The 25,013-nt window shown below is 42.6% G+C and overlaps 1 protein-coding gene across 2 annotated transcripts in view; it reads left to right on the top strand.

Moving 5' to 3' along the window:
- The window catches only part of PPP6R2 (protein phosphatase 6 regulatory subunit 2), a 91,221-nt gene extending 67,270 nt beyond the window's left edge, over positions 1-23,951 (top strand). The window contains exons 14-25 of one of the 2 annotated variants that reach the window (XM_084297697.1): positions 447-532; positions 887-967; positions 2,578-2,675; positions 5,337-5,394; positions 6,895-7,022; positions 7,875-8,050; positions 9,607-9,769; positions 10,198-10,286; positions 11,466-11,673; positions 14,724-14,747; positions 22,170-22,325; positions 23,759-23,951. In XM_084297697.1, the coding sequence (XP_084153823.1) occupies positions 447-532; positions 887-967; positions 2,578-2,675; positions 5,337-5,394; positions 6,895-7,022; positions 7,875-8,050; positions 9,607-9,769; positions 10,198-10,286; positions 11,466-11,673; positions 14,724-14,747; positions 22,170-22,325; positions 23,759-23,810 (1,319 nt within the window). In that variant the 3' untranslated portion in view covers positions 23,811-23,951. The remainder of the gene's footprint in view (positions 1-446; positions 533-886; positions 968-2,577; positions 2,676-5,336; positions 5,395-6,894; positions 7,023-7,874; positions 8,051-9,606; positions 9,770-10,197; positions 10,287-11,465; positions 11,674-14,723; positions 14,748-22,169; positions 22,326-23,758) is intronic. The other variant, XM_084297698.1, reaches the window with a different exon arrangement.
- Positions 23,952-25,013: the final 1,062 nt, after the last annotated feature.

Raw genomic sequence — 25,013 nt, forward strand, 5'->3', positions numbered from 1 at the left:
TCCATCATATCTTCACTGGACTTTTTTTTTGAGAACTAATTTTATCTGAGAGCTTTTGTGTGAGAGAAAATAAGATTTTCCATCTGCATCTATTAACAGAAACAGTGACTACAAACATGACTTGAATTTCCATTTTTGACTTCTCATGAGCATATCAAACAGTGTAGTGACTTGGTTTGTTGTCATATCTACATTAAAATTGATAACTTCAAAATATTTCAGTAAAGGCTGAAAGTTTCACAAGTCATTGTTATTTCTTTCCACTGTTTTGCTGTGCTGAGTCTGGCTGGGATGAAGTTGACTGTCTTCATAGCCCATACAATGCTGTGTTTTGGGTTTGCACTTACACAGTGCATCACTTAGCTCACCTGCAGATTTATGTGTCACTGGCTTTGAGCCTTTCTCTTTGAGTTGTGGTAATCTTTTTGGTGACCTTTGTTTTACAGAGCTGCCTGAAGACTGCAGAGGGAGATGGGAGAGTTTTGTAGAAGAGACGCTGATGGAAACAAACAGGAGGAATACAGTGGATTTGGTGAGAACAGTGATGTTGTGCATACTTCAGATAGGCCTGCTCTCTTCTGGAGTTTTTTTAATAAAAAAGAAGTGATAGTGCTGGTTTTTTTCTTCTTGATTAAATGCAGTATGCTTTCAAGGACAGAGTGTCTGTAAACATATATGTACATTTATACGTATACATGTATATATATACTCCATAATAGTTCAACTAGCAGCAGCTCTCATTTGTGTTGGTAAACTCCAGTCCATGCTTCTGTGTCATTCACTGGGACAGTTTCTGCCCTCTGGGGAGTTTTGTCTTTATGTGTTTTCTGATAAAAGTATTTGAGCTTTCTTAGCTTTTCCTTGTCTTTATTTTTTCTTCTTTCAGGTGAGCACTCACCATCTGCACTCTTCCAGTGAGGATGAAGATATTGAGAGTGCTTTTCCCAATGAACTTTCTCTCCAACAGGTGAGTTCACAACGTGTTTTCACTGTTGCCAGGGAGTTTCCTTCTCTGATTCTTCTTAAATCCTTCCTGCTATAGAGCAGCTTTGTAAATTTTACTCTCCGTGTGTTCAGCTCTTAAGTGTTTTTCCAGTATTGTTACTTAAGTGGCCGGCTTCAATCTAGACTCCAGTTGGGAATAAATTTGGCTCAGACTGCATCCAAGTCCCAGAAACATGATGTCTCTTAAATTCCTGTGAGACATTGTATATTTCTTTCTCTTTCCTGGTTCTCTGCACAGTAGTGGGTTGAGTCATCCTGGTGTAGGAGGCAAACTGTGGCATAGTGGTGTAGTTCCCAGCCAACAAGGTAGTTTGCATCACCCACCTGCATTAGAATTGGAGCTGGTAGGGGGGTTCTGCTTCCTCTTGAGCTATACTGACTTCAGTTAAAGATTGGAAGAGCCATACTAAAATGTTAGCAAGTAAAGATCATTAAACAGTAGCAGTAAGAGCAGTAAAAAGTCTCAACTTAAGGAGAAATGGAGGAAATCAAAGCTATTTAGCAAAGACGTCAGTTAGGATCCTCAAAATTTGGTGAAGGGTCATCAAATATTTGCAAGCTGCTTTTCAGGATGAAGAATTTAGGCAATCTCCTCCCCACCATTTTTGATGCTAAAAACATGAAGAGCAGTAACAGAAAATAGAAGTTTCAACATGTTCAATCTGAAATCTAGTTAAGGGTTAAAAAGAGCTGAAAAAGTTCTGTCCGAATACTCCAACTGATTACACTGACATTACAAATACTTTTCTTTTCCTGTGCTGATATTTATAATGCTCATTAAAAAAAGGAAATTGCATCGTTTTTATGAAAAAATTGTCTTTTATTGTGAGAAGTATTAATAAAAGTATTGACAGGAGCTGGCAGAACTCCTCAGACAGGAATGTGGGTACTTCACATCACCTGCGGTGGAGTCATGGCAAAGTCCTGCTGTGTTTGAATTTCTTAGCTGTAGCTGGAGTGGGCCAACTACAGAATTCAGAATTATCCTCCAAATAGGAGGAGTGATCTGACAAATATACAATGCATATGAGCAAGCATAAGATTCTGTTTAGAGGCAGAATCAATCCTTTTCATACGTAGAGAATGAGACATGGATGAGTAGGCAAGAATGTGACCAGAAGAATATCTGGGCAATTATCCTGCATGCAGGCTGAAGAGCAGAGGACCCAAGCTGCAGTGGGAAACCAGAAATACCTTCTCGATGTCCATTATGGGTTTAAGTTGCTGCAAGGTAAATTTCATGTTCATCAGGGGAAAACAAACAAATGAATAAAAACCAGTACAATGTTCTATGTGCAACACAGAGAATAATGAAGCCAACAAATGATTTCCTAGAAAAAAAGTCATAACTCTCTTTGGAAGAAGTTAAGAGTAGATCAGAGAAGCATCTCTCCAGGCCTTGTAGACGTTTGTTTGGTCTTGCTTTGACAAAGGGGATTGGAGTAAGTGATTCCTCAAAGTTCATCAGTTTGCTGTTATTTTAGTGCTTTCTTAGAAAATGTGTTTTCAGCCAGCTTAACTGAATATCTCTGGACACCTATCTGATAGCTCTTTTTGGGTTCCATTGCTCAGGCCTTCTCTGAGTACCAGATCCAGCAGATGACAGCCAACTTCGTGGATCAGTTTGGCTTTAACGATGAGGAGTTTGCAGACCAGGATGATAATATAAAGTAAGTTTATAAAACTTCAAGAGGCTTATGTTGAGCATTTAAGCCTCTTTGCGTCTAAGCTTTCTTCGTGTGGTTCAGGTTTTAAAATGAAGCTCACTGTACACCTTCTTTGGTTTGAAACAAACAGAAGACTGGTCAATGGCCTGGAAACATCTGACAATTTACTCACAGTTGTTCTTTTTTATATATCTTAATAGATATTTATTGATTTATTTTTTTCTGATCTACAACATCAGTTGTAGATTCAAGGAAAAATACTTATTCATTTTCGTGAGTATCACTTTAATAAAACATGCAATTATTACCCAGACATATCGTAGAATAAATTTAGCTGCACAAAAAGCAAAGCATTAGAGTTAACTCTAGGGAATTATACAGATATTTGCCAGTGGCATTAAGTCTTTATTGAAAGTAGGAGTAAAAGAATGGTGTTCTGATAAAGTCCACAGAACAATTAGCCACTTTTCACTTATGAATATGGAAATGTTTCTAAGGCAGGAAAAAATAATTGTTAAAAGAAGGAAGATTTGTGGATTTAGTGTTACATGACTTGCTGAATTCAGTGTTTAAAAGTCATGCTACTTTTATAGAAGAACTGCTGTAACACAATTAAAAATGCAACTTGTCTTCTCACCTCAAAAATCCAAGCTAAGGAAGTTACTGGGACTGCAGTTATCCTGATTGTCCATACTGGAGAGCTGTAACCATTTAGTATTACATTTATTGTCAGAACGGTGCTCCAGGAGGATACCCAGCATGGCATTCAGCTTCTCAGCTTTGCCCATTCACTTTCATCTCGTGCAGTGTTTGTTTCAATCACAGGAAGTATTTGTCCAAGGTGTCAGGGAGGGATTATGTGGTAGTACCTGCTGTACGTAATGTCCTGAGGGTTGATACTCATAGGCCAGCAAATGTTGGGGTCTGCTGTGCAAAACCTGCAGGATCCTGGTGTGCTGGAATTCTGACTGAAGCAGGAAGCTTTTAGCACAGAACGCTCTGGGCACACCTTATTGCTCTGTGGCTGCTCCAGATTTGTTTTATTGAGGATTCTTTTGCTGGTCCTGCAAGACCATATATTTAGCAATTACTGGGCTCTGTGAAATACCTTAAATGAAATGACAATGTAGAAATAGTTTAGCTGCTACCGAGTTGCTTTCAAGCATGAATCAAAGTAGCTTGTCCTGATGGCCTTCCATTTTTGTTAGCTCTGAGAGTCTGAGGGCATTGCAGTCTCAGGAACTCCATCATTGTGTTTGCCAGACAGTTGGAAGCTGTAATTCTAATCTGGAGGAAGGTTTTAGAGCCCATCTTTCCTTTCTGAGAACTGTAGATGTCAAGATGTTCAATAAGTCTAATAAGTTCCAGACTAGAATGAGAGATTTCTTTGAATATGGATTACTTGGTTCTGTACATTAAAAATAAAAAGTCTTAACAGACAACATCAAATATTGAACTTGTGTGTAAGTGGAAAGGAAGGGTTAAATTACATGAATAGCTGCTGAAGGAAACTAATGTACTTACAGAACGTGAAACTGAACAAAGTCTGTAACAGATGTGCGAGACTTCTCTGTATTTGCAATTGGAAAGGAGAATATACTACAAAACTGCTCTGGTGCTGAGCCTTCCGTGAATGGTGCTCTGCGTCATTTGTTTTTCCAGCTGTTGAAAACTTTGATAGTTAACTTTAATATTTTGAGAAGTATTAATCATGCTTCCATGTCCTGGTGATTTGCAGAACAATGGTTTTTACTAATCAGTCTTCTTTAAAGGAAAATAACACTGTCCGAACGTAGAGATAACTAGATGCAGTGGAAAAACATTGCATGGGCCCAAATTGTGGTGGTAGGTTGGAGTTTTTTGACCTGTAGCACCCTCTGCTGTTCTTATAATACACACACAGGTCCAGATCGGAAATTGGGTTATTTAATGATTTTTTGCTTGATTTTTTTTGACTTTGCTTGTCTTAGTAATGCATCAGAGGTGTTGAGCCACTGTGTACTCTAAGATTCCCTGAGGTTCTTGTAATTATGTTAAAAACAGTCAGGTGTAGTCCTTTGAGGATATTTCTGGATATATGCCCACCGTGCAGCATTCAGTCCCATCTTTGGGTCTTGCCTCATGCTGAGGAACCTAATGAAATTCTTGGTGAATGTAGTACAGGCATCCGGAGCAGTTGGATGCAGCTCTTTCTGTTTTTAATTAATTATTACTTTAGTTGTTTTGTTTTGTTTCTTTTTGTATAAGCTTTGATTCAGCTGGAGCGATTCAGTGAAAAATCTGAAGATGGCCTTTACACTGCATAAGTAATATAAGAGCTGCAAAATAACAGCCAGACATTGCTGTGGTAGCCATGAAAACTCAAAATACCTTATCAGCAAGATAATGTCAAAGGTTCCACTCAGGTATTGGATCAGACCTAGGAATGAATATCATACATTTTAAAAAAATATATTCAAAAATATGAAATGTTATTTTATCTCAAGGAAAGGAAACTATTGCATTTAATACAGCAGAGAATATTGAGGGAACAAGCACAGAAGGCAGTGAGTGTTATATGAAGTGTCTCTGTGGTTAGATGTCTCCTGGACTTGTGCTGGGGCTGGAAAAATGCTGTTTGTTATTCTGTGCTGTCACTGAAGCTTCTTTCCCTTCTTTTTGCAGTGCTCCTTTTGACAGGATTGCAGAGATAAACTTCAATATAGATGCAGATGATGACAGTGTAAGTGGGTATTTGGGGATATTTATTTAACAGGATGAATTCTGGCAAGTTAATTCATGCTTGAATCAGCTGTTGTTATTTTGAAATTGAAATAATCGTTAGGTTGTTTTGGTAAAAGGTGCCCTGGTAGCTGAGTCCAGTTAAGGAACTCGGGGCATTAAATGCACCCTTGTAGAATTTCCCTATGTTTTATTGCTTTGATGAGGATCCCCAGAAGTAGCATCCTTTACATTGGAGGGATCTTACCCTATCTGCGGTGTGATTCTGTTGTCCCTATTTTCACTTTGATAATCTTTCCATACACCAATCAAGAAAAGATATAAATAGAGAACTGGGTTTCTTACGGGTCTAAATATTGCCATGCTGTATCTTGCCTTTTGTGTTTTATTGACCAAAATCAGTACTTACTGAAGAATCTGAGTAGTGGCTTAAAAGAGGTGATTCGAGGCTCATCTGTCCTGACTGAAGCTTATTTTAGTCAATACTGAGACTTAGGTTTCCTTGGTTTTAACATACTTTCTTTTTCACTCAAATGGTAGTATGAAGAGTTTTTCTTCCCCCTTCTGGCTGCGATAGGCAGTGCTCTATAGATAGAGAAAGTTTGAGTTCTTCATGAAACTGCCAGCTAAGTCTGCAGCCACCAGTTGTTATTGATAGGCTTATCTTAGCTTGGGTGAGGGTTTTTTTGTTTTGTTTTGGTTTTGGTTTTCCCCTAGTAGACTGTGTGTGTGATGGAATTCTAATACAGCTGTTGATGTGCACTGTGCACCATCTGGAAGACAGCGTTATCCCTTAACTCAGAGATCCCAGAAAGCTCAAATGGGCAGATCATTTGTGTATTTAGAGGGAAACCTCACTTTACCAGTGTCTGAAAAACTGCCATTTCCAGACTGGAGGGTTATGTGCTTTGAAGGGTGTGTGTGTGTGCATGAGTTCATTATCATCATACTTAGAACTTCCCTGTAATTCTGTCAAGAAGAATGCACTCACTGAAACAAATTGTGTTTCAGTGAGTTCAGTGAGAAACAAATCGTTTCAGTGGATTTTTAGCCCAAGTGGGACAGATTGCATCGCTTTAATCTCTCAGTTCCAAGGTGGTCAGTTTGTGAATCTATTCTTAAGGAAATTCTTTCCAGCCCCCATACTACCACGACTTTATATCCCTACCACAGTGAGGGATGCAAAGAGATTCATATAATAGAACAGCTGTGAAGCAATGTGCAGGAGTTCCTCCTACTTTGGAAGTATTGTAGGTGAGACTGTTCTGTTCCTTTCTTGACGTATCATGGGCTTGCTGCTTCTGAGTGTACCGTGCTATTATTACTCTTGCACATCAGAGCATTGCTTACACAGCTTGGGATGTAAAATCAAATAAGCACCAACACCTTCATGGTACTAGTTGTGTACAAATGCTGGTTTATGGACTTGCTTATAATCTAAGTTCTTGTTTCTGTCTCCAAAGAGTGAGTGGAATTTGATTTCTTTATAATACTGTTTCAGCCCAATGCTTCCCTCTTTGAAGCCTGCTGCAATGAACGAATCCAGCAATTTGATGACAATGAGGAGGAAGAAGATATCTGGGAAGAGAAGGAGATAACCTATGCAACACAAGTTAAATCAAGAACACGGTAAGGTGAAAATGAAAGATAAATTTTTTTTCCAAATGCTATGAAACTGTACATTTCAGTTAAGTATATGCTTAATTGTTTGTTATTTATGTGCTGTGAAACCTTTTTCTGGAATAAAACAGTGCTTTACATGCTACACTTCTGAAAAAAGAGCTGATGATTTGAATGTGAAAAGATAAAATTTGAGGGAATGCGATGACAGAAGCACCTAATTAGTGATTCCACTATCAAAGGTTTAAAAAAATAAAAACTCAGTTTGAAATACTTAGAACCCACTCCTTCCTCATGTTGGGACAATGCTGAAAGCATTGTAAGACTGAGGATAATAGACAGAATATTCTTTTTCAAAATGCCAAATAAAGAAAAATAATGTTTTGCGTAATGAGTGACGTCCCATGGTGCATCTCTGTCACTGCAAATCATTTACAAATGTTAATCCTTTGATATAGTCGGTTACTAAATAAAGTCACGTCTCTAATTGCAAGTCTGAAAATATAATCAAATGAGACAGAAAAAGTGGTCAAGACCTTGATGTCTGTTTGCCTAGCATTAAAAAATGGGCTGTCTTGCTAATACACACAGTTGATACCAAACCAGTATTCCTCTCATTTGCTACTGTTTTGTCTGTTCATATCAGTCTCCAGCCCAAATATGTTGCTGCAGTTTATTTCTGATTACAGCTCTGCAGATGCATTTTGACAAGCAAAGCCCTTAGGGTCTTCAGTGGAAATATCTAAGAAGTGCCCACTATGAGTTGACAGTTTTTGCTTTCTGCCTGGGGCAGGGAGGAAGCAGCTGAAAGATGAACTGGATGATGTCAGGGTTTTTCTAATTCTGAGTTCTGTGATACAGGTTTGGAGCATCTCAGACCTCAGAGAGCTCATCAAAAAGTGATCTTGAGAATGGAGATCATGATGGTAGTGTGGACTCAGAAGAAGAAGAGGAAACAGAACAGCAGGTGCCTCCTTCCTCAGCAAACAGCAACAAGAATAATGTTTCTGAGCAGAAAGATTCAGACTCTTCTGAAGGTAAAGAGTTCAAAACAGCATCATCCCATTTGAAAAATTCCATTTAAAAACCGGGATGAGATCTGTATCACCTCATATGAGATCTGTAATCATCTCTGTGGAATAGCACTTTGCAGACTGCCTAGTTTCAGTGGCTGTTCTGTATTTCCACCTGCATAGGTGAGAAGTGTGAATTTCAGTCTTCATTTTTTGCCTTTAAAACATCAGTGAGATTGAGCCCTGTCCAGCTTCTCCAGAGTAGCAGTGTGCTGCTTCAGTTACGCTAGGACAACCACAAAGGTACAAAAGCAATAATAATACTAGGTGCTTTAGTGTGAAAACTAATGAATAAAGTATTAGTAGAGGAGCATGTCCTCCTTACAATATATTAGGAGAGTTTTGTACAAAGCCTTGCTGAGTATCTCCACAACCCATGTATCTTCCTTTTCTGCCACATTGCTCTTCTAGTTTCAGTTTGCGTGTTGTAAAACCGTTCTTAGTGCCTCATGGAAGACTGTAGGTAGACAGATTTTTCTCATGCCACGATACAAGTGATGCTGTGTAACTTCATGAGGCACACAGTGTTGTCAGCAGAACAAATTCAGCCAACAGAAGTAAAGGGACACAAATGTTTTCCCAGAAGTTCCTTGTTCTCTGCCTGTGGTGCAGTACCTGCTGTTGGTGCAAATCTTTTCTGTTTAAAAAATGTTTATTTTTCTAGATGATATCTTTGTATTAGTAGCTATAACCCATTTTTATTCCTGTAATCAGTTTTATACAGCCATTTAGTAGTATCAGATATTTTCCATTTGTATTAGAAAGAAACAGTATAAACGACACAAATGGCAACCCTGTGCCTGATGTACATCAGAGTAGCTACCCATTTAGAGACTTTGGTTCAAATTTTGTTTCTAATTTTGAGTGAGTGTAGGTTAGAATAATCTCTCCCTCTCTGAGTTTTGTTACATGCAGATCAGTTTGTATGACAGTCTTCTGCAATCTGTTCTTTTTCTTAAGAATAGATAATGAGAAATGCTTATTCAAAAATTATTATCTGTAGGAATAAAAGATATTCTAATGAATAGTGAGCGGACTAGGATCTTAGAAACAATATTATACTCTTAGTTTTACTCCAGATCACTTTTATGATATTAAATGTTTTAATCCATGTATCACTTCCTTACCTGTAATTCCAGAATTAAACAGTTAGTGATTGAAATGGGTGAAAATCTTGCCACTTAGGTTTTGACAAGAAATGAAGGTACTTGCACAGAGTTTGTTTGAAAAGCACCAGTTCAAATAGTGAAGAAATTCATAAAGTCATTTTTCTTAATTAATGCTTCTCTCTTGTGGATAACATTAAGATTTATCAGAAAAGGAATTTGGGAGCTAATTGTCTGTAACCTGTGAGACAGACAGCTTCCTGAAGGTATTGAAGGAGTGCCATTGGGTGGACTCTTTTTTTATTTGTCTCTGGGATCTCGTTGGAGTGATCCAAATCACTTTGGAATGCTTTTAGGATGGCTGAAGATTCTGAAAATTCAGCTGAGTCCCAGTGGGTTGTTTTGTGTGTGCAGGGTCTGGATGGACAGCTGTGTTTGAGCCCGTGAACTCAAAGCCCCCCACCCCCTGTGTTGCCATGGATGTTGGATCAAGTGTATGGGATTCAGCAGCCCCGGAGAACACCACGCCGGAGGAGAAAGGATGGGCAAAGTTTACAGACTTCCAGCCTTTCTGTTGGTAAAAGAGGCATAAATTCTTTGCATTTCTTTCTAACTTCTGAATAAAAAAATACTGTAAATATGTTTTGATGAAATACAATGATTGTGATCTTTTTTTTTTTTTCTTTCTCCTCCTTCCTTTCCCTTTGCTGCCCCTTTTGTTTTTTCATATTGTGTGAGTATTCTGGCTCAGGGCGTCATCTTTCCCTTTGCCTTCGAGTGCTTCTAACTGGTGTTAGCATGCATTATGATGCAGCAGTACTGCGTGTGCTGTAACTGCTGCTACACTGGGACTATGAAAACAGTAAATGAAGTTTGTAAAAAGTTCTGAGTATTTATGTAAGAAAAGAGCAGTGCTCTAATTCTAAGCCCTTCTTTCAGGGATACTTAGCAGCACAACCAGGATATCTGTACTTCATTCTCAACATTTCTTTTCCCTTACTTTAGCTCAGAATCAGGTCCACGATGCAGTTCTCCTGTGGACACAGAAAGCAACGATTCAGAGGGAAACCCGAAGCAGAGTCAGGACAAGAACTGTAAGTGAGAATGTTACAAGGCAAAACAAATGTATTGTTTAAGCTGTTTGAAATACTGCATGGCATACTGAGTCTACTGGGAAGAGCTTCCCTCCCCTGCTGTCTGCCTTATCTTACTTGACTTGACTCTTTTGTACAGAGATCAGCCTATGAAAATAGTAACTCAGAACCCTGAATATTTTGGGGGATAATACTATTGAACAAGCAGAAGATGAAGTTTAAGTTAGGAAGAGTTGATGTCACAGAGACAATTCATTTGTAAACTGTTGAAAAACCCTGTTTTTAACTGAATACTTGATTATAAAGTTACCAAAAAATAAAAGGTTACTGTAAGTTATCTTACAGGTAATTGTGCCAGGTCTGTTGGTTAACTTCAGCCTGATTTCTTTCCTCATCCCTTCTGAGGAAGGAGAAATAAAATTCCTTGTATAACTAAACCAAGGTTTTGTCTGTGGTTAAAACGGAGAGGTGGATAATGCTGGAATGGACAGCACAGTGCACTTCTCTGCTGCGTGCGTTTTCTGGTGTACTCTTCCAGCTGAATTCAAGATTGATTCAGTTCAGCAGAGCTCAGATAGCAGGTGATGACTGCTTTGTGTATGCACATTTTTAAATCTGCCCAGATAGTGCTCATCAGTCAGACACGGTGTGAAATCAAGCTAAGTGAACATCTGATACCAACTTGGGGAAGAAAAACACCTTCTGAGACTGCAGCACTTCTCTTCCTCTTTCCTGAGAGGAAAGTCCTTGCCAGGGTGCTTGTGGAATTCAAACCAATGAACACTTCAAAAAGAATAGATATCTAAATGTTCCAGTAAGGACTTCTCAGAGCTAAGCTGCAGTTGGCTGGGGTCCCAAGGACTGTCCTAATCCTCCTCTCAGTCATCACTTTTTGCATGCTTTGCAAAGAGTGAAGAAAACAGTCTGCTCTGCAGCGTGTACTAAAATCGGACGTGAGGTGGCAGGACTTTCTCGATGGAGAACACTGATTCGTGTTTTCTTCTTTCCTTACAAAAACAATGTTGTGTGCTGTCAGTGCGGGATCTGCACAGAAACCCTTGTCTCAAAACTGGCAGTAGCTGTGAACGCTGTTTGCATCCCGGTAGTTGGCGGGGTCGTGTGCGGAGTGGTTCCTGAGGTGGTGTTGGTTGTGCAACGCGAGCTGTTTGCTTCTCTCAGTCAGCGCTGCCTCGCCCTGTGTTTGGAACGTCTGCGTTACGAGGAAGGCGCCGCTCGTGGCCTCGGACAGCAGCTCCTCCGGCGGCTCGGACAGCGATGAGGAGGACGACAAAGCCGATGTGGTCACGGAAACCATCAGCACAGGCTCAGGCCAGGAGACCATCAAGCTGACCGTGGATGCTAAGAATGAGAAGGCAGTTTTCACCAGGTGCGAAAGGAATCACCTTGGGGTGGGGTAGATCTCTGCTTTTTCCTGTGTTCCCAAAGTCCTGCGTGATGATGGCTTACAGCTTTCTTCTCCCAGGCATTCTGTTCTAATAAAATGCTTAAAACAGGCTCATTTTAAGAAACGTGTGGCTCATTTTAGCCACCGAGCCATGTCACAGAAGCATCTCCCATCTGTCAGTCTCGCTGCCCAAGAAGTTTAGGCCTGGCCTGGTCGCAGGGATGCCAGGTCAGATTGCACAGAGGAATCATGCAAAGCCTCAGATGATGGGGAGTACAAGGTCTGACATGGAACCAGTGTGCTGTTTTGCAGGGAGATCTGAATGCCTCAAGCTGCCATTTTTCTCTCATTCTCAAAGTAGTACACGATAAACAATAAAAGATAAATAGTACAAGATGTCCCCAAAAGATATGTCAGTTCCTGAGGTCAGTTTTTTGGGCAGCAATTTGGTTGGAACTGCATGTGCTCAACTCCAGCCTGCTCTAATGATTTGAGAGTAGAAGTTGCTTTTGCAAAGAGTAGGCACCTATTTCACCTTGGCACGTCAAGAAATATTACCCAGTTTTAATATACGTGTTTGTTTTTTCTTCATATTCCTTACAGATACATAACCTGTGTAACATGCTCTAGGTGACCCTGCCTGGGCAGGGGGGTTGGACTGGATGGTGTCAGGAGGTCCTTTCCAACCTCAGCCACTCTGTGCTCCTGTGATAGGTTGGGGTTTGATTTAGCTAGCTGCAGTTCCTGTATTTTATGCATATAGCTCAGGAACAGATACGTAGTTTTTATGATGCTGTGGTTATGTGACTTTTTTAGATAGTTAACTCAAGCTGCCTGGTGTGTGTACAGACTCCAGCAAATAGCTGCTGGGAGCTAAAAAGCAGTGGCTCAGCAAGCAAGTGAAATTACAGAACTAAGTAAAATTATGTGAGGAAGTAAACCAAAGGTTTAAGCAACCCTGAATTTAACTTTAATAACTAGACTGTTTTTTAATTTTTGATATCCGCTTCAAATGGCCTTTGACTCTTCATTCTTGAAGTGAGTGAGATTCCAGAGATTGCTTTGCTTACAGTGGTTGCATCTGAAGAGCTATTTGGATAAATGGAGCTAGTTTGTATGCATAGGGATGGCATGGCCAAGCAGACTGGCTTCACGAAAAATGAAAAATGAGAAAAATAAGAATACTGCTTGCTGTGCTAGAAGCAGCCTCTCCTTTTCCAGTTTTCAGTTTTTATTGTATGTAATTAAATCCATTGGCATTTGCGTCTAAAACAAATTCTGTGCTCCAGATGTTTTTCGTCTCTGAATACATGGTGTGTTTGAGTTGTTTTACACATGTAACTATCTGTCTTGATTCTCAGTAGCAGTGTAAATCTTATTTGGCACAGTCTTTCATTTATTGCTTAGCAGGGATAGGGATTTTTTTTTTTTTAATTTGGCTAGCTAGCTGTTGTAGGCTGTATCTGCTGTTCCAAGCAGTGCAATTACAAATGTTTTTCTCTCTAAATAAGCGTATGTATCTTGAGTACTGTCAGTAAGTACAAGGCTTCCAGAACCTGCTTGGTTTTGCATGATTGCAGTTCTACAAAAGTAATTCCATTTTGGCAAAGAAAGTAAATACTCGAATAACCACAGACTCCACTTTAAAGGTGTCTGTAGCTTTCCACAACTACAACCACAGCCAAAAACAAAAATAGAAGCTGTGGGAAGACAGAAACCTGTTGCATAGATTGTGATTTCAGCTGCTCCAGATCTGTTTCTTACAGTGTAGGAATTGCTGTATTGACCAGTGACAATAGTGGAAACTTCTGATATCCACAGCTCCCCCAAACCAATCTGTCTTCTGCTGGAGCAGGTGCAGGTAAACTCAAATGGCCAGTAGAGAATATACTTATTTCTTACCATGTTCCCTAATGATTACAAGTAAATTAACTGTACTAAACATTTAAGAATATTCTAGGTTGAATACGTGGTTCTTGATGGCTTTCTAGAAGCAAAATTGCAGATAAGGATCAGTTGTGTTACAGCCTTGTGCTGCCCCACCTCCAGTATTGGATGCGGAGAGTTCTAGGTCCGGATACCTGCTTTGGCTTTGGCAAGTCCTTTTGGTATAAAGTTTCAAATTTGAGTGACTCAATCTGTTTTTAAGCATGTGCTTAAAACATAGTTATTTTTCTTTTCCCCAGAAGTACTCAGCTTGTAACAAAGCACATTCCTGTTCCTGTAGAAACAAGTCTAGAAACAAGTCGTTCTTTTTTTTTTTTTTTTTGCCCCCCCTCTAGTCTTTTCCCAGTACTGAGATCAGTACAGTGAAGATCTTTAATATTCCTTGGAGCTCCCTAAGGTCTCTGTAGTTTCTATGGTCACCAAGGTCATGAAAGCTCCAGATGTTCCAGCACCTGCCTCTAAATGCTCTCTATGTTCATGGTGTTATTATTACTTGCTGATGCTTCTCTGCCTGCCCACACCACCCCGAACATCAAACTCCAGATAGTTAATGATTTCTCCTCACATGGCCTGGTAAAAACGTCCCTCATGGCAGGTTCTGCTTAAGGCAGCCAGTAAAATGAGTGGTAGCTTAAAAATCACATATAAAGAAGGTGTTTCAGATGTAGTTAGCTAACTTCCCAGATCTGATTTACATGGTAGTTTCTTGTGAAAAGTAAGTAGTTTGGTAAAAGTTCTCTCACTAAGGAGCTTCCAGTCCTGCTAAATCTCACAATTTGATAGCTTATGGATTTGTGTGTTGGGCTTGAGAAATACGCTTTTTATGGTGTATTGAATCTTCTACTTTTTATATGTTGATCTGAATTTTATGTGGGAAACGTGGTGTTCAGTGACTGTTCCCTTTGAATGAGCCTTCTGAATGTCCCTGCGTATTCACCTGGAAGGAACCCCAGTCGGAGATAAGGTTGCAAAGTTAACTCATTTGTCTGTTTTTTCATCAATCTTTACTGTTTTCTTCCTTTCTTTGCTCTCTTTTGTTTCTGCCTCTCTTGCCGCCTTTCTCTCTTGCTGTGGGTATTGCTCAGAGTATTTAGACCTGCAGTCAGAGGGTATGTATGACGGCGACGTGCTCAGGGTTCCAAACATCCACCTGACAAGTAGTCGCTCCCGTTAGTTACTTACACTGGGCTGGAAAAAAGAGCTGTTGGACCATTGGGAAAGAAAGCTTATCTTTTCACAATCAGATCAAGCAGATCCTAGAAATAATATGCTGAAATAACTAACCGAATCGGAGGTTGTGTGTAGTCCCTTGTGAAAGCATGCACACAGTCAGCGTATCCGTTAATGAAATGTGCAAATGCAAATGTGGTGTTCACTCGTTCCATGCATCGTGTGTCCTTGAGCTTCTGCCGTTCCACCTGTTGTGAGCTCTTTCTGCAAATAGGAATTTTTTATTATGGTTTTAAAGGAAAGTTCACGCTCGGTTCAGGATGACCATAATGAAGCTTTGCTGACTGCTCTTTGCTAACGCACCCACTGCTGGAATCGCTGCCTGCGTTAACTGGGGGCAGGGATAAAGTCTCTTGGGACTTTCTCACACCACCACTAACAAATATTTTTGTTTTACTTGGATGCTGTAATATGCCATGAAATAACACTAGGTATGTTTTCCAATTTTATTTATTTTATTTTATTTTTTAACAGAGTACTTATTTTTTCTGATGTTTGCTTTCTGTTCTAAATTGTGGGTTCTTAATAATTATTTTCAAAAAATCATTCATTTAAATGATGTTTCCCAGCCACTGTTCAGACTAGCAAGACTTTGCTGTAATTTCTGGATGAGATCAGAGACAAAAAGAGAAAGTCACTGTGTTATAAGCACATCTCCTAACTGTTTCATTTGAAAAGTATGTCACGGAAAGTATGTAAACCTTCATGTCTAGAAAGGACAGATACCTGATGACAGAAATATCATTCTGACCTCTGAGCAGGAGGTTCAAGAAACACAGCTCAGCATGTACCTCCAATCTCCAGAGACTCCAGGTTTTTCAAGTTATGAGCTGTGAGGTATTTCTAAAATACTTGTTTTATTACAACATGTCCTTATTTTACTTACAATTTTAATCATTTCCAAAGCTTCTGAAAGCTTTCTGCCTCTTGTGCAAGAGGTTGTGTACACGCTGCATCTCAGCAGCAGTGGCTGCTAGCAGTGCTTTGTGCCAGAAGGACCTGGCAGCGCTCACGCCGTGACCGAGGGGTCGGCGAGGAGCAGCCGGCGCCAGGTCTCTGAGCTGCCCTTGCTGTGGGGGCTTCCCCAGGCTGTGGGACCAAGGGGTAGATGAGGCTGGGAAGCTCTGCCTGGTGCTGGCCTGGGCAGCCTTGCACCTCTCCTGGTCCTCGAGCAGCGAGACCTGCGCTGAGTGCAGCAGCAAGTAATGGATGCAAAGCGTATGCAACGTGAGCGGTGCTTTTCTGGGGGAAATGGCTCGCATTTCCCTGTCTGTCTGCTTAACTTTTAGCTGTATGATATTAATGCAAGCTTTTGCACTTCTTTATGTTTTCAAAAGCTGTCTGAAGTATTTCACTGCTGAGCTGTTCAAATAAGGTTTCTGAGCAGAGCCTTAGATGAGCTGCACATCAGAAAAAAATTAAAAAGCACACAGCTTTTGCTGTGTATGGTGATAGTGGGCTTGGGATGTTTGTAACTTTTAATTTCTTTTTCAGTTTATTAACCTTACCTAACTACTCATGCTATTTTTTCTTAAACCTTTTTTGCTTTTTTTTTTTTTTTTTTAATTGTCCAATATGTTCATTCACTGCCCCCTTCTCCCCACTGCCTCCTCTGCTGGATGGTTTGATAAGCAACCGAAACAAGCAAATTTAGAGGGGAGGCTGGAGCTCCTTCTGAAAAGTGCTGCTTGCTATCTGCTAAAAACAGATGCATTTCTTTTGTGCCAGTATAATATCGACTCTGATTTTGTACATTCCTGAGCTTTGGAGGCAGCCGCTGGCAGTGCCACAGTGGTTTCCTTAGAACCGAGGTGAAAATGAGACAAAACCAGCAATTTCTGCAAAATCACGGTAGAAGTCTCCTCTTGTTTCTGATCACATGCAGTTCTGGGATGAAAGCACTAAACATGGGTTCTGGCAGCAGTGAAAGCCTTACACCCTCCTGCTGGCACAGCTCAGACGCAGCGGCCGGCGCGGGGCTGACGTGCAGCAGAGACAAGCGCCCTCCATTTCCCCAGGCCGAGCAGAGTTACGTTGTCACAGTGGATGTTTTGAGCTCTCCCATTTTGGGATGCGTTTTTCTGTCCTGTGCCTGCTGACTGCCCACCCTGCATGCCGTGCCGATCTGCCCTTGCCACGACGAGCATGATAAAGCGGCGCGAGAAGTGGGTGCCTTGCTTCTGTCTCACGTCTCTGCCTAGCTGGGAAGAGCTGCTGGAATGCTTTGAAAAGATGATTAGGAGAAATGAGCATGCTGGGGAAGATTGGGCATGGAGCATGCCTCCAGCTTTTCTGTAACATTTGGCTGCATATCGGTGTATTTTTATTCTGAGAGTGGAAGTGATGCGACTAATCCAGGGTCCCACTGCACCACGTTTTCAATCAGAGGTGAACGTTTAGTGCCAGAATTGGCATAGGTGGGATCTTGATGCCGACATGTACTGGCCTTTCTAATGTAAGCTTGCATGTACGTTTGGCATTCGGACCTCCTGTGCTGGGTGACCCCATGTAATCCTCACCCAGCACCCACCTGGCAGCCCGCGGGGCAGCGCGCGTGGCCTGGGGCTGCTGCACCTCTTACGTTGTCTTCTGGTCGGTTGTTGCAGAGTCTGGCTTTTAAGGACTTGCTTGTGGGCTCCGCATGAGACTTGTGTTTAGGTACGCTTTTTATCCAAGTCTTGCTTCTTCGTTCATGGTGCCACTGTTTTTCCTAGCGTGTCTTTACAGTGTTTTGTTGTCCGTGATACTTATTGACTGTTTACCAAAGAGACTAGAATATACCCAAAGTGTATCCCAGGAGCCACAGTAGTGGGCTTCAGAGGTGGGTAGAACTGAACCCCAGCTGAGGCTGATCCATTCAGTTTCAAATCTTTCCTGAATTACTTAAAGCTCATTTGTGACTACAGCCTGAGTTCTTCACAGGTCCTTTGGTAGCGAGATGTAGATCAGTGGGACTTGGCCTCAGGAGAAACTGCATTAGGTGCCATAGCATGGTAGTACAATTCAGAGCCAGTTTGGCATATCTGAACCCCCAGCAAAGCCAGTACAGCTTAATTTATCTTGCTAGATGCAAGAGGTTCTCAATAAACAGTAGAAAACAGATGGAGAAGTGTGGTTTGCGGTAGTATTGTGGAAATGTTACAAGAAGTGAAACTGGGCAGAAAGAAGAGAGGTGTTCAAAAAATTGCAGTGCTAAAATTTACTCCATAAAGCTAATGGAAATCTACGGGTAGAACTGATTTGATATCAGAAGATATCAAGCTCCTGATGTTTTCATCTTCACAAACAGAACAGCATGTTCCTGTGTTTTAATTGGGAGTTAGTTTTGATACAGGATGGTTTTGTGACAACCTCAGTAATTACAAAATGTGAATGTCCTTGTTTAATCCTGTTTTTCTAGGAAGAAATTGCACTGCAAGGAAAACAGTAACGTTGTTAGGCTGAGGAAGCTTTGCATTTGCTGGATTTGGGCACTAGAGCAAAAAATAAACAACCATTCTGTAGCACCTGAGGTCTGCAGCGAGGATATAAAATATTTCTTGTAGTACGTGTAATATATTATGTGGTGTAAATGCTGAGAACTCCATGCAATCTATTTGCAATTTTTCTCTAAAAAACAAGTTCATGTAGTTGAATCTCATTAGCTGAGACAGCTCTGAGTTTTCAGTAGCATGTGAGAAGCAAATCTCTTCAGAGAATTCACACGGGTGCAGGATGAGCAAGTCATAGACCTTGTGCAGGATCGTCCTCATGGTGCTTCTAGCGGAAGGTGAGAAATTCCCCAGGGGCAGCTGGAAGTCAGGGTTCATCTTCTCAAGCCTCCTGTCTGAAGTAATGTGTGTGCATTTGGGAAGTGGCACTGAAAGCCTTCTTGAAGCCATATATAGTACTGCAGCTTCCCGTGAACTGCCTTGCCTTCTGGTTTGTTGGCTTAAGCACTGAAGCTGTTCACTTCTCCCAGCGGTGAGGCACTACGTGTGTACGTGTGTGTGTGCACAGGTCTTGCACGGACACTAGGGACTTCGGCCAGAAGGGTTTCAGTTGCCTTTCTTGTTTTATATATGTGTGTATCAGTTAACACAAAATAACAGCTTGTCAAGAAGTTGTGTTATAAATACTCCTTTCCTTAAAATCAGCATTGTGATTTATCACATAGTTATTCTAACAAACCAAGGTGCTTGGCAGCACCCATCACCCTGGATTGTGCCTTACGATAGGAACCTGCTGCCTAAGGACAAACCATAGATGATGTGTAAGGTATGAAACACATCAGGTAACCATGAAGAGTGAACAGGAATGATTTAATTTCTCTTCCAACCTAGAAATTCTGTGATTCTGTGTGATTCTGTAATTTCTTCCCTTTCACTCTCCTTAAAATCCCCTGCCGTGCTCCCAGCAGTCTGTGACGTGTCACTCAAGGCTGTCCCCCCCCAAGTGGCTGCAGCTCCCCAGCTTCCAGGTGCTGAAGTGGCTCCAGCAGGAGGTGCTCCTTGCCATACATAGCACATAGTTACCTGCCCGTCCCCGAGATCCCCAGCTCGTTGGTTTGCTGGCTTTCTTCACTTCCCTAGACACCAGGCAACAGTCTACTGCTGCCACACACCTTCTGTCTCTAGACCTCAACGTTTTCTTCTTCAGGCTCTCCTGTGAAGCCCTGCTGCGTAAAGGCCAAGTGGGGACTGTCCCGTTGAGCGTGGTGTGAGTTCACCCGTGCCCCACTGAGCGAGGCAGGCACAATAACTGTGCTGAGCACTGTGCTCTCTGGGCAGCCAGGCAGGGGCACACCAGCAGCCTCTGCAGGGCAGCCCAGAGGCAGTAGGAGGAGACGGCTCCATCTTACCTTATGCAGGCTGTGTCCTAACCCAGGGGTGAGGACGCCCAGACCTAGTAATGCAGGCCGTACCTTCCAGTCTTATTTACTGTAAGGCTGGAGAGTCTGGGCAGTCAGCTTGTGCTCCGGGGGGGAAGCATCTCAGAAAGCATGGCAGTGTTTGCAGAAAGAGAGAGGCCTCTGTTCTAAGTGACCTCCAGACAGCAGTATTTACAAACTCGGTGGTTCATTTGCAGTTTGGCCACAACACGGAGCTTAGCGAGCACAAAGAGAAGTGTCCGAGTGTGCTGGAAAGCCCCGTGGGCACGGCCGTAGGTGGCATTCACAAGTAGCTAGTGCTGAGTGCTTGGCTGCTGTGAAAAACGGCGCAGTTGTGGGCAGACTTCAGCTGCTGCTGGGAGACTTGCAGGAGAGGCTTGGAGCTGGACAGGACCTCGTTCTTCCTAGAGCAGGGAGAGGTGGAGACCTGGCTGCGGAGCTAACTCAGCAGAGGCTGCGGTAGGTCTGGGCGTTGCTGCTCGTACCTTGTCGTGCTCAGCCTGCCTTGGCCGAGCTCACGGCACAGCAGTTGTGTTTGTTCGCAGGCAGCGTGCTGCCTCTGCCCGTCCCTGCTCCGAGCAGCACGTAGCAGGGGCAGCACGTGGCAGGAGGTTTGCCTCTGGTCACCTGGAAGTGGCCCGCGTGGATGGTGGCGCTGGCAGCAGGGTTATACCCATCTGCTAAAAATAAGCTGGGCAGAGGAATAGAAATGCGAAGTATTTATAGGTACCGGAGTTTATTCTAGGCTAGAATTAGGTATTGTCATTAGCCTCCTGCGTGTTCCACACAACCCCTTGTTTTTCACCCCATTACTTGGGCCTCTGAGTGTCCTGCTGCGTAGCCTCGCGTGTCCAGCCTTGCTCTTCGTGAGGCTGTTGAGGAAAGATAAATTTCCATCGCCCTGCAGTGGTCAGGTAACCTCGGGACTTCATAAAACTGGAATCCTTGTATCATGGAAATTGTAGTGATTGAATTTAAGAAGTTTATCTTTGAGCAATTTAAATGTCATGAGCTCAAGTTTCTTGTGTGGGAAGTCATTTTCTAATGACATTTCTGGCAACTCGGTTTAATTCTCTGCTGTCTCAACTATCCCCTGCAGTTTCTCTGAAGTGTATTTTTGTACTTGTGGTATTTCCTTTTAAGAGCACATCAGCTCTTTAGGAAGATAAATGTTTTGATCTCATTATTCCGCATTTTTTATGTATTTTTTTTCACGAGCACACAGAAAAGTAGCTACAGAAATAGAGCCTAGGTCTCTGAATCTGGCCTGCCTTACTTCCCAAGCTGAACACGTCCGTACTTTATGTATGCATTCTGTGTTTTGCTGGGAGCTGTGACAGGATTCCAGCCCAGTCATCTGCTGAGGTTTCCTTCCATTTTTGTAGGCATGCCCTCCGAAAGGAGGAGAAATTTTTCTTGACTGGGTTGAAATGGTGTGGAAGATGATTCACAGGCAAAACTTTCCTCTGCCTTAGAAGGCAAAAAATAACAATGTGCACAGAAATCACTTCTCCCGTCAGAAACATCGGTCTTTTTAATACAAACCTAGATGTTTGAGAGGTTTTGTACTAGCAGGTTTTTATTTTTTCAGGATTTGAGCTTCTGTTTTTGTTGTAGTGAGACGTCATTGGAAATGTTATCCCTCCAGCGTGGGGATCTGTCATGGTACATGTTACTGAAAGCAAGTCGGTTTGGCTGTGGTTGGCTTCCGAGGGTACCACCCGTGAGCACCCAGTGAGCTTTTTGTCTCCCTCAGCTGTAGGTGCTGTACTTCAGTTTAAGCCCTTTCTAAGTGCACACAGAAATGCCAGTTCCCACTCCATAAAAGCACACAGATTACAGCAGGACAGGTGCCTGTGCTAGGTCAGGAACGTGCTTTGCCAGAACCAGGAGCTCAAAGAGCTGGGGCCTGCAGGATTACCTGGAGGTGGTGGGTAGCAGAGGGCAGCTCCAGGAAGGGTGAACATCAGTGATGTTCTCAGAGCCACGGCCAGGTAAGCGGCGTGATGTTGGTTTATTTATCTCAGGAGTGACCATGATTTTCTGGACCTTCTAAACTTGCAAAGTTGTGGCTGAAAGTGCTTCATGTGTGCATCCTTCCTACTGCTTGTTTTCTGTGTCACTCACAGGAGAGAGCACCAGAGGTAGCTGCAGCGAGTGACAAAGCGTCTTGTTTGCAGGCAGGGGGGATATGTTGGAAACTCTTAGGACCAATTTGGCTGCAGGAGACGAGAATGTCTTTCTTGAGGAGCTACTGTTCCTCCTCCAGTGTACATACAATGCTTTTAATTCCAGTTTATTTTCAGTTCTTACTTTATGAGAGTTGTGTGGCCTGTGCTAGGAGAGGAGGAGGAATATACATTTTTTTTCTGTAGGAATTTAAGCCCCATTGACTGGCATTTTAACATGAACTTGACTTCTCCCCACACAGTGATGCAGACTGCATGGTTATTGATAAGCTGGCCATCACGGACATGGGAACGACAAAAGCTTCCAAACCACTGAACAACGTGGCCCAGCACCCGGAGGAACACCAGAACACAGCGGCTGTTGTTACAGCTGTCACGGAAACAGCCACAAAAGACAGGTGAGCTGGCCAAAATTCTCCTTTGCTTGCCTGTGCCAGAGAGTTGATTTTTACTTTGTCACTGATTGAGGTTATTCTACCACTAGTGTGTGGTCAGTGTTGCACACTGAGTGCATCTGGAGTGTCCTGGGGTGCATTATACTGCTGGGAGTGCAGGGCTGTTCCTGTGCTGTACTGCATGCAACTTTCAGTCTCCTACAGGCTCTGCCAAATCATCCATTATGTTAGAATAACAGACTTCTCATTTCTTCCTCACATAGCAATTATTCAGGTTGGTTTGTTCAGGTGAATGTATAGACACTTAAAATTAAAATGGTGTGGGGAAATTTGGGAGTGTGTTTTGTTAACTGAAACTGGAAGGAATCTAGAGGAGAAATTATTTCATAATTGTTGTGATTTTTACTGTTTAGGCTTCTTTTTAAAATATGGAAACCAACCATTCAGAGCACCTAGTGCTGTCACCCTCGTAGCTTTGCTGTGGCTCCTGTTTTTGGCCAGCGAGCTGTGTAACAATGAGGTGCTCCTGCTCATCTTGAACTAAAACATCATCTCTGGCATGGCTCATCCCTCCTGGGACAAGCTTGGGGATAGGTTCCGTCTCAGGTGATGGTGCTTAGCTGGAGCCAGACATCTGGGCTGTCCTGCAACGATTATCTTCTGCTAGATGCTTGTGGTGAGAGGAGGAGGTTCTGACAACTGCTTTGAGCTTTGTGCAGCAATCCACTGAGCTCCATTAGCATGGATATCAGCAGTATTGGTTATTACACCTCCCCTGTACAGCTTCTGTGTGGCTTTCGAGTCCACAATTTGCAACCAGAACCACAAATTCTAGTGGTAGTTTAACACATGCCGGTGATCCCATCGGGTGGTTGTTCACCACCCCTCTCAGGTGCTGCCAGGGCTCTGAGCGCACCAGCAGGCAGGGGGACATCCACACGGGGCTGAGGGTGACAGTGAAGCCGGGACAGACTCCCCACAGCAAGGTGCCTGGTCCCACAGGACCCCATCCAGCAATGGCCATGCACATCCTAGTCCTGAGATGTGCCAGGGAGCCAAGGCAGCAGCTCTGTGCCAGCAGGGCGCGAGGCCTGGCGCTGCGTGCCACGGGCAGGGCTGAGCGCCAAGGTGCTCTCGGGACACGGTCGCGTGTGTTCCAAACTTCGTTCAGCACATTAATTGGTGTTGTGCAATCAGCAAAGTGGACTTCCCAGTTTCTGTTTTGATTTCTAAATGTGTTTTGTAAAAGATTCGGAAGAGGTTCTGACTAGGAAAGCTAATAAAGTTTTAGGAGGTCAAAGAAACAAAAATAGAGGAGGGATGGCTCAGATACTGCTGCAGAGGGAAGTACACAACCAGGATGAAAGTAAGCTTTAGGGGCGAGTCTGATCCAGTAGCTGTATTTCTCTAATATTACTCTTTGTCTTTGTCTTTAGGAAAGAAGAAGTCTTGCCCTGTGCTGAAGCCACATTAAATGGCCCTGCTTGATGAAACAGATGCAATGGGACGTGTGTGATCCAGGCCAGGCTGCTACCTGGTGATGCAATTTGTCAATTTTTTTTTTTTTCATTTTAATTTTATTTTTTAATAAATGCTGCATTGATGAGAGAGCTGGCATTCAGGACCAGACATGCAGTTTCAACACCAACAATCTGTTCTGAAAGACACTTGCATTGTCTAAATGTAGCATTGATCAGTTAGTCATCACAGGAATGATGGGGTTCTTCCCAAGCAAGCCTTCTGCCTAATTTTAGTTCCTTGTCCCCTTCCCTCTCTCCCTTGTTTTTGTTTTGTATTTGGGGTTCAGTCCTATTTTCTTAGTGTTATTGCACACAGTATTCAGCTTCTCTTCAGAAAGGTAGCAGGTCTAACGCTGGGACTTGGACAGTGCACAGGAGTCCCGCAGTCGTGTGACCAAAGTTCCTGATGGAGCTGTCTTTGGGCAGCATTTGCACCGCTTTTGTATAGCAATAAAGCCTTATCAGAAACATTTCATAGGAGGAAAAGATGCAAACACTTTAAATGGGATGAGGCAGGGAGGGCTTTTATTTTACATTTTTGTGGGGTGGGAGGGAAATCATTGACATCATCCCAAGCCAGAGGCCAGGTAGCTAACTTACCGTAATGCTGAACCGTCTTGAGAAGCGGGAAGTCTCTGCATTCCAGTGAATTGCTCAGTGCTCTCTCTCGGGAGATGGGACAGTTCACTGCAGGATCTTGGGTCGTTTAGCAATTGGCCTCTTCTGTCCGAGCCATCAAAACTCAACTTCCCGGATGTCGTCCTCAGTTGGCTGCAGAGTATGCAAAGAAGGTAGCATGTTGTTTGCCAGCTGAGAGGATAATGATCCACTGGACTGCTGCCGTGCAGGAACAAGAGCAGATATGGCACAAACAGGTTATCAGGTGTTTGCTGGCTTTTTGGAGACTAATGTATTTTCAAATTATTATGGAAATCCTTTTCTGTTTGTTTTGTTCTGTTTTTAAAGTTTTTAATGGATGCAGGAACAGCAACACTTTTGCACTTTGTACCTAGTGACAACATTGGAGAGTGAAACGGCCCCAGCACAGGACTCCTGCTGTTCCTTACCCCCAGGCAGTCGGGCATGGAGAGGTTGGGGGGGACATGCTGCTGCCTTGGGATGGTAGAGTAAAGCAGTATGGAGAAATGGACTGCGCTTCAAACTGCCTGGG

This window comes from Netta rufina (genome assembly GCF_964035555.1).
Source record: "Netta rufina genome assembly, chromosome: 1".
Taxonomy (NCBI): domain Eukaryota; kingdom Metazoa; phylum Chordata; class Aves; order Anseriformes; family Anatidae; genus Netta; species Netta rufina.